Consider the following 9,741-nt stretch of genomic DNA (forward strand, 5'->3'; position numbering starts at 1 on the left):
GACTTGTTTACTGAAAACCAAAAAATATTGCCGAAAAAAAATTTTAAAGTCTACTGAAAGAAATTAAAGGACTAAATAAATGGATATTTCATGATCATAGATTGAAAGATTTAATATTGTTAAGATGGCAATACTCCCCAAAGTGATCTACTGATTCAGTACAGTCCCAACCAATAGCTCAATGTCCTTTATTGCAGAAACAGAAATATCCATCCTAAAACTCATATGGAATTGCAAGGGACTCCAAATATCCAAAAACAATCTTGAAAAAGCAAAAAATTGGAGGTCTCACGCTTTCTGATTTCAAAACTTATTATAAAGCAATGGTAATCAAAACACCTCATCATGCTGAAAAGTTCCCTTCTGCCCTTTTAGCAGTTAGTCACTCTCTCTCTCTCAGCCCCAGGCAACCACTGATTTGCTTTTTGTCATTGTAGTTCTGCCTTGTCTAGGATTTCACAGAAATGCAATCATACAACATGTAATCACTTATGCCTGTCTTCTTTCACTAAGCATGTTTTCAAAATTCATTAATGCTGTTTCATATTTGACTAGTTCGTTCCTCTCTGTTGTTGAGTGGTATTCCACTGTATGGATATAATTACAATTTTATCCATTCACTAATTGATGGACATTTGGTTTATTTCCAGTGTTGGTATTTTTTTGTTTTGTATTATTTTTATTTTTTACAGTTTCATTCTGCTGTGTCAAGTTCTAGATATCTTTTCATTTACCCCATTTGCAACTAATTGGAATTCTTGAATCTGTGGATTGGTGATTTTCACCAGTTGTAGAAAATTATCTTTTCAGATATTGCCTCTGCCATCTTCTCTCTCTGCTTCCCTTCTAGGACTTTATTAGATGCTTGTTAGACCTTCTCCTCCTATCCTCTATCTTTCTAAATCTTTATTACATATTGTCTTTTTGTCTCTGTACTGCACTCTAAAGAATTTCTTTAGTACTGTCTTCTAATACACAAATTTTCTCTTCTTGACCTGCCCCTAATATTTCTTGAACCCTGGGAATGAGTACAAATGGAAGGCTACATGTGACATAGATATAGTTAAAAGTTAGAAATCAAGCTAACAAAAAATTAAATAGAATATATTTCCTCCTCCTATCTTAACAAAGACCATGTTTGAATTTAAAATTCTTAGATATCTAGAGCTCTGCCCTATAATATAGTGGCACAGGGACAGCTGCCTCCTAACTATAAGCCCAAACCTTACCCTTTCTATCCATCCCACACAGCAAAGGACATCAAGTATACACATCTAGACACCCAACCTACAAATCCAAATTCCGTCGATAGCCCCACAGGAGCCATTTTTGATCACCCCCTGAGGTCACAGTCTACCCTTAGGAGGATAGACCTGGAGACTTGGGGAAGAGGGCTGCATAAAAACCTGGAAGCAGGCTTGAGACCATTTAAGTTGGGAATTTCAGGGTCCTAGTATCAGAATTATGATCTAGAAGGAGACATACAGACTCTGTGTGACTGGCTATGTCCTTAGCCCTGCAGAGTTTTTTGTGACTGGATGAAGGTAAGAGCCACCTACGGTACTCTTAACGTAGAACCTATCAATTGAGCTACGTTAAACCCATCAATTGAGCTTTTTATTTCAGATACTGTATTATTAATTTCTAGAAGTCCTAGTTGGTTCTTTTTACAATTATGTTTTAGTCATTTTGTTTTGTTTTTCCGTTCTTTTTGTTTTTTTCAACATGTTAACAATATTCGTTTTATATTCTGTGTCTGATGATTCCAATATCTAAAGTTTTTTGGGGTCTTATTCTATCTGTTGTTTTAGTTGACTGGCTCTTGCTTTTGTTATCTTCTTTCTTTCTGTGTTTTGTGATTTTTAAGCTCGTATTTCTTGAAATTTATCTATTTGGAATTCTTCAAGGCCTGGAATAAAGATAGGTTCCTACAAAAAGATTCATGTTCACTTCTCCCTGAGTACAATAAGTCTGGGATAACTTTAAATCAAATTTCTGTCTACGGCCATGCCACCCTGAACAAACCCGATCCTGTCTGATCTCAGAAGCTAAGCAGGGTCGGGCCTAGTTAGTACTTGGATGGAAGACCACCTAGGAAGGCCAGGTGTTGTAGGTGTAAAAATAAAAAATAAAGGATTGTAAACTGACAACATCCTTGCAATCTGTGAGGTCAATCAAGGGTTGCTTCGCCTAAAAAAAAAATCAGTCAACCAAATTTCCCATCATGTCTTTATAAAATAACCAGGTACTGAAATTTCAGGCTGAAAAATCCATGTGAGGGCCTACTTGTGATTGAACATTATCAGAGGAGATTTGCCTCCTCATTTCCATCTCACTCAGTGCCAAAGTTGTTGAGTAACTTTTGAAGATTTCTTACATCCAGGATTAATTGGTTGGTTTCCTTTTGAAAATTCCAGTCTAGAGTGGGCCTTGGCCTTTGTCTCTTATAATTTGACCCCTATAAGACTGTGAAAATTCACCAGGTTAGGCAAATGCCTTCTAGGTTCTCACCTTCTTTTATCTTAAGTATTCTTTACTTTCTTGCCAACTCATTGAAACAAGCATTTTATCATACATTTTTAGTTGTTTTCAGTAGGAAGTTCAGTTAATGTACCTAGTCTGCTTTTTTGCTATAAAAGTCTTACAAAATCTTAACATTCCTCTAATCTATCTGTATTTCTTAATTCCCACTGCTAATACATTGGCTCATGCACATGTAATTTCTGGCTCCATCCAAAAGCCTCCTAATGGCATTCCCTGCTTCTAGCCTCACCCCGTCTCTTCTCTTCATCTCCCATCCCTCCAAACAAGCTATATCAATGAGTCTCAGTAGAAAACAGATTTCATCCAAATAGTTCAAATGAAGATACTTTAATAAAAAGAGCAGTTACAGAAGAGCTAGCAGAGGTAAGGATCCAATAAGAGTTGATGATGCACTTAGAGACTAGCTACAAAGGAAGTGCTAAAGAAACAAAGGGAAAAAATAAAGTTCCCAGAGCCCAGAGAAAGATCGAGCCATGAAGGGCCCACCTGGCAGAAGCTGCAGTCATGGAGGAATGAAACTACCGCTGGAGATGTAACATCAAAAGAGGGGAGCAGGGAAGAGATGCCCAATTTCCCTTTCCACCTGTCCACTTGCCTAGGCCTGTCTTTTGTCAAACCCAACCACAAGGCATTTCTCAAAAAAGCTGAGCTCAATTCACAGAGGCATAGAGCTTGACAGAGAAGGGCAGCAAAGAAAATAATACCAGCACACCAGCCTTTTTCAGACCACTTTAAAAGGTCAATTGTCTAATATGTTAACCATATCATACCATCCTCCTACTTAAAATCTCTCAGCGCAATCACAAAATCTTCAATACTAAATCTAAGCCTGTGATTTCACTGCTCCTTATGGCTTCATTCCCCAGTTCTTGTCTTAGCCTATAGCCATTCCGAATAATTGCCAGATTCTCCAGTAGTCCATGCTCTCACACCTTTGTACACTGGCCATGTTCTTTCCTGTTCTTAAGGCACCTTTCTGCATCTTTGCGCTCAGTTAACTTCTACTAAATCTTCCAGAATCAAAGACTAAGCTCTGGAATTCTAAAAAAATATGTTTCAAAATGTTTCCATCATTTCCCTCTTTGATGAGATCATAATACTTAGTTGAATTGAGTGTCTTGTTTTTCCTTCTTGAGAACAGAGAGATGCATTTAGGCTCATACATACAGCAACCACCACCATTCCTGGCACCATCATAAACAATCAATAGCAATTTTTAAATTAATAAGTAAAAACTAAGTGTTAGCAAAGAAGAAATAAAACACAAAGATAGTACAGGCATATCTCATTTTATTGCACTTCATTTTATTGTGTTTCACAGTCACAGATGTTGAGCTTTTTACAAATTGAAGGCAAAACCCTCCACCAGCAAAAAAGATTATGACTTGCTTTATTGTGATACTTTATTTTCGGTACTTTGGAACCAAAACTGTAATATCTCCAAGATATGCCTGTATAGTTATAAAGCTCTTTGAAATTTTAGGTTATGGGGAAAAGTCTTGGAATGTGAAGAATTTTCTTTCTCAAATTTATTTCTGAGCTATTTATCTAGTATATAGGTAGAGCAAGATAAGGAAAAGCCTAGGCACAGGCCCAAGGACTTATAATTTGAATCTTAAAAGTTAATCCTAGACTTGGGTTAATTCTTCTAGAATATAAGAAAGACATTGCTTTGGTGTTAGCTTTAATTTTTGCCAAATAATGCTTTAAATTATTTCAATAAAATTTTAAGAAATGTGTCAACCCATAAATTTCAGATAAATTCATATTCCAATAACTTTTGCTTTCTTTGTATATTAAAAACTCAACTGTGGAAATCATTTTTGCTTGGTTTAGATTTCAATAGCATAAAATGCTTTCTTTTCCAAAGTTTTTTGAGAGAAAACTAAAATACTACCCACCACACTGCAACAAAGTACTGGAGAATTATTTGCTATGCTGATTAATATTTTTTCCCAACAGTAATAATTTTATAGGCTCAAATGAATATTCCATGAGTACTTGATGAAATTTAAGAGGAAACATAGGAATCAAATTTTTATTGCTGATTTTCAAAACTGTACAATTCCAGATAAGCAAGTCTACAACCATGAGTACTCACAAAAACTAGGTAAAGATTTATAAATCTTTTCCTAATTAAAGACAATGTCTTATTTTATTTATTTATTTATTTTTTTACAGAATGGGGTTACACTACATTTCAAAATTTAGATTTCGTAGTTTAGATTTTGCCTAAGAAGCCACATGAAACCTCTATAAGGCATTTTTTTACCCTAAAATTGGTATACAAACACTAAAAAGTGTTCTTCACCAAAATGTGCAGTGCAATATATATATTCGGAAAGTAACCATTCTTAAAATTCGGCCAATGTTGAGTCAAAGATCTTAAGCTATAACGTACAACATTATGATCACTTGTCAACAGATGAGAATACATTAAACAAGTGCTGGAAGTTTCTCATTGGAGTTTAGGAGGATGAAGGCCTCTAAGTAGAGAACCGAAAGATTAGGAAACACTACATGTCCCAACATACTTTGCGACTACCGTTGACCACGACTTCCCAGAATGCATTGCTCGTCGCAAGTTTCACTTGGAGTTGGGGCTTGTAGTTCTCCCAGATCGTGTCTATCTGTCCGTAGGGCGGTGGCTGCTTACCATCCCGAGGATATTAGGAAATATCTTACAGTTTTTGGCAAAGCGGACACACCTCTGGTCCTTGGGCCGACTGGCTTCTTTGTCTCATCTCTTCGACGAGTCTATTCTACACAGGTAAGTCACGGAAAGGCTATAGTTCCCCGCTGCAAAGTCCCACCCCTTCTTTCTGGGAGCGACCTCGTTCTGATGAAGCCATTTGTCCCTAAACTCTCGCCGTAGCAGCCGCCGCCCATCCCTCTTTGTGTGTTTCGGGAAGCCGCAGAGCTAGTGGCGGTGACTCTTGGCATTGGGGGTGAAGGAAAGGGACGTTACAGGGAACTTGCAGGCGGCAGGACTCTTCTCCATCCCGCCACTTGACAGGTGGGTTGGCTGTACTTCCTTCAAGGCCCTCCTGTCTACGGTGTCTCACGTCGGGACTCAAAGGGCGGCTTAAGAATTCCTGCATACGTTGCCGCCTGGCCTGGTTCCGGGCACGAGAGTCGGAGAGAGCCAGGTGCGGTGACTCGGGAAGGCCGGGGAGATGAGTCTGCTCCCTTCCCGACCGTCCGGAGGTGGCTTGGAGAACCTCGAGGCTTGTCGGGTGCCCACTGGCCCTTCCCCCGGACGCACTGTCCTGGACCGCGCGCCGTCTTGACTGTGACCCCAGGGAAGAAGTGACTCCTTTTCTCCCTGCTCCATTTTATAAGTAAAAGTCGTTACTACTTGAGTTAATAGCATTTTCCCTCATCATTTGTTTGTTGGAAAGTACCCAAACAAGGATATTGTAGCACAAAATGCCAGAGACATCCTCTTGGAGTTTTAAGAAAGTGAACGTGTGAGTCATTGAGGCTCCGGCTTCTGTGAAGATGAGCGGGCCGGGCAGCAGTATGTAGTTACGCTAGTCAGACTTTGTTAATGGGCTTTGACTAAAAATATATTTACTTTAAGTATATTGGATAACAAATGATGATTATTTTCGTGTTTTGCTTGTCCACGGTATTACTATTACATTGCACTTTTAGAATTGACAGGCATTTTATGTCTGACCACATGTTTTTATCAGATTTCTAGGAATGAATCTAAAACTCTGGTAATAGATTTCATCTGTATCTTATAGTATCTATAAGTTAAGGTTCTTAATGCTAACCCAGAGACATTATGTTAAATTTGAGCATGTGATCAGTAAACAGCTATATGCTAGCTTCTGTGCTCAACTCTGAATAATATTTATTTTTTTATATACATGTTTGTTTTTCAAGTCTTAGTAATTGATATGCTTCCATTATTTTAAAATTAGAGTTTATGTTCTTTAGATAGCATTGAACTTCACGGCCTCTTGAGACTATTCTTGAAGACAAATTTTTTAAGAGTGCTGATTTTACCCATGTAACAATGATTGTAAATGATTTTATGCTTCTTAAGGTCACAAACATGTCAGACAAAAGTGAATTAAAGGCAGAGTTGGAACGGAAGAAGCAGCGGTTGGCCCAAATCAGAGAGGAAAAGAAGAGAAAAGAAGAAGAAAGGAAAAAAAAGGAAGTATGTTTAATTTTAAAAAATAAACTTAACAAAATAATTGGATTTTATTTCAAGTAATTATACTTGTATGGTAATACTTACAGAATAGTTAAAAAATCCAGCGGTTATAACTGCAAATTAAACGCTATAGGTGATTCTTACTTTAAAGTAACCAGGTATGTGAAAATGACAAAACTGATAAGTTAGAATATGATTTTTTTCGAATAAAAATGTTTCATGTCAGTTGGTGCATTTCTAGGATTTGATTTATAAAAATTCAACTTACATATTTAGTCTCCTTGGAATATGTTTATTATATAAAGGGGCATCTTATAAAACATGGCATATACATATCTTACTTTGACTTTGAACTTATTTGACTATTTTGTTAGTCGGAACTGCTAATCATTTGTCAGAATAGGTAGTATTAATGGCAAAGAGAAATATATAATATTTAATTGATAGGGTATTTGTTCTTCTTTATCATGAATTAATCATTGGAATATTTTTAACAAGTAATAGGTTTGATAGTACCATAAAGGTGGACCAGGTACTTGTGTCTTCTGATTTTTGGCATCACCATTTAATCTTGGACAGCAAATATACATTGACTCTGAGCTGGAGATATTTACTTGCTCTTATATTGAAATGTACATTTATCCCTAGGGAAACTCTTTAGATAGATTTATGTACTTTCATCACAGATATGTTTTAAACGGCCAATGTAAGACAGTTGTTATAAGTGTGACATTAGTACCAAGGTTTTCTATGTAATAGCCTAAACAATAGCCAAGACTTCTAGAAATCTCTTAGGGAAAAAAAAATCAGCAGAAAAGTTAAAGATATGATTTATGCGCAGTGTTGCTATGATACTGTAAAAGGCCTGCAATTGAGGAATTTTCCTAGTTTATTCTGAACCTTTTTGTAATCCATGATTGTAAGAAACTTGGAGCTTAAAGTTAGTTATTTCATTGAAAACTAACTGGTAGAAGCATAAGTCAGACTGGCAGAACCATTACAAAGTAGTAGCTATAGCCTTAAACCCTTTGGTGCTGACAGCAAATTTGGTTTTTGTTTTTTAAGGATGGCCATAAGTGGCCTTTAAGAATTTTCTATTACATGGTTTATATCTAATTTAAAGTTTATAAAACGTTATAAGAGATAATAGTATGAAACAATGGGTCTACAAATATGTTGTTATATGTAGGTAAAGAGTCAACTTGATAATATAGCCTATTTGACTAATGCAGTCATGTACCACTTAATGGCATGAATATGTTCTGAGAAATGTGCCATTAGGTGATTTTCATGTTATATAAACATTATAAAGTGCTCTTACACAAACCTAGTTGGCATAGCCTACTGCCCACCTAGGCTATGCGGTATAGCCTATTGATCCTAGGCTGCAAGCATGTACAGCATGTTACTGTACAAAACAACATGTCATTAAATCAACACAGTAAATGCATGTAAACATGAGGTAAACAAGATGTATGAGGGTGCTGTTGGCATAACATGCATGCTGTTTTAGAGCAAACTTGTTTTTTATATGTAGAAAGAGTACACTCTAAAATAATGCTAAAAAATGTAGTAAACACGTAAACCAGTAACATAGTCATTTGTTATTATCAAGTTTTATGTACTGTACATAATTGTATGCGCTATACTTTTATACGATTGGTAGCGCAGGTTGTTTATACCAGCATCACCACAAATATATAAGTTATGCATTGTGCTACAACATCACTAGATGATAGGAATTTTTCTGCTCCATTTTAATCTTAGGGGTCCATTGCTGACCAAAATGTTGTTATGCAGCACATGGCTGTAATAACATAGAACAATTATAACAATATACTATAATTAAAGTTATATGAATGTGGTCTCTCTGGAAACTAGGCACAAATTTTTTACTTTACAATTTCACAAATAGAATATTCATTCTCACCAGATTTTAGCAACCTCAGCATACAATATTTTTTTTATTAAGTTGAGAACTTACACCCTTTCTCTTAAAAGATGCACTTTATGGCTTCTCTTTGGCATATCCTATATTGTGCACTTAGGGGCATTTTAAGGATTTCTGGAACACCCACACTGCATACCATGATATTTGATCTGTTAACCGAGATGGCTACTAAGTGACTTGCAGGTATCAGACAGCATTGATACACAGGACAAAAGGATGATTCACATCCCAGACTGGACAGAGTGGGACAGAGGAAGATTTCATCATGCTACTCAGAAGAGCATGCAATTTAAAACTTATGAGTATTTATTTATGGAATTTTTCATTTAATATTTTCAGACTGAGGTTGACCACCAATAACCGAAACTGTGGGAAGCAAAAATCGCAGATAAGGGGGTACTACTGTATATATGAGACTTTTTCCTGAAAGCTTAAATTTCATTTGAGATTTTTTGGACGATCTGAGAGTATTGTGGCTTATCTAGTTTAACTGGTAGGTTTTGCTAAAACTAAGTGGCTAAAATAAAAGCAGGCAAGAATTCACTTAAAAAATGTTTTATGCTGTGCGAAAGAATTTTACCAAACCTAACCACGTTTTCATTATAAAAATGAGACCTATAGTTTAAAAAATGAAAAAAAAAAAACCCAAACATTTTTGACAAACATCCTTACATAAAGTTACATAAACAATGAAAACTTCATATAGAAGTTTGATGTACTCATACTTTTTCATATTAAATTGTCCATTTAAAATTTGTGACCTTTTAAATTCCATCTTATCTATTTTCATAGCATTGCGATATTTATATCAAAGCTTTTGTGTCACTGGGAGAATTCCACAATTCTTGACTATGGATAGGAATTGAATACTGTAGATAATTAGAAGCTGGATGTATTGTAGAATTTATCTGTTAGGAAAATTTTTGTAGGAACTTTTGATTACATATAAAAATGAATCAATTTAGTATTTATCACTTAGAGATTATGTACTAGAACTCTATTGTGAATGATTTTTATTTAATGACTATACTATGTATTCAAAACTAAGTCTATCCCTAAAAGCATACATAAAACT

At 35.8% G+C, this 9,741-nt stretch overlaps 1 protein-coding gene and 1 pseudogene across 5 annotated transcripts in view; both read left to right on the top strand.

The window, feature by feature from the left end:
- The first annotated feature begins 1,997 nt into the window (after positions 1 to 1,997).
- On the top strand, positions 1,998 to 2,116 carry LOC112470566 (annotated as a pseudogene).
- Positions 2,117 to 5,115: 2,999 nt separating this feature from the next.
- The window catches only part of DYNC1I2 (dynein cytoplasmic 1 intermediate chain 2), a 49,866-nt gene continuing 45,240 nt past the window's right edge, over positions 5,116 to 9,741 (top strand). For 2 of the 5 annotated variants that reach the window (XM_015596676.2, XM_006921187.3), the window contains exons 1-2: positions 5,366 to 5,560; positions 6,602 to 6,718. In XM_015596676.2, coding sequence (XP_015452162.1) covers positions 6,611 to 6,718 — 108 coding nt within the window. In that variant the 5' untranslated portion in view covers positions 5,366 to 5,560; positions 6,602 to 6,610. Of the gene's footprint in view, positions 5,315 to 5,365; positions 5,694 to 6,601; positions 6,719 to 9,741 lie in introns of those variants that run through there. The other 3 variants (XM_015596678.2, XM_025039331.1, XM_015596677.2) reach the window with 3 other exon arrangements.

This window comes from Pteropus alecto, unplaced genomic scaffold (genome assembly GCF_000325575.1).
Source record: "Pteropus alecto unplaced genomic scaffold, ASM32557v1 scaffold3, whole genome shotgun sequence".
NCBI lineage: Eukaryota > Metazoa > Chordata > Mammalia > Chiroptera > Pteropodidae > Pteropus > Pteropus alecto.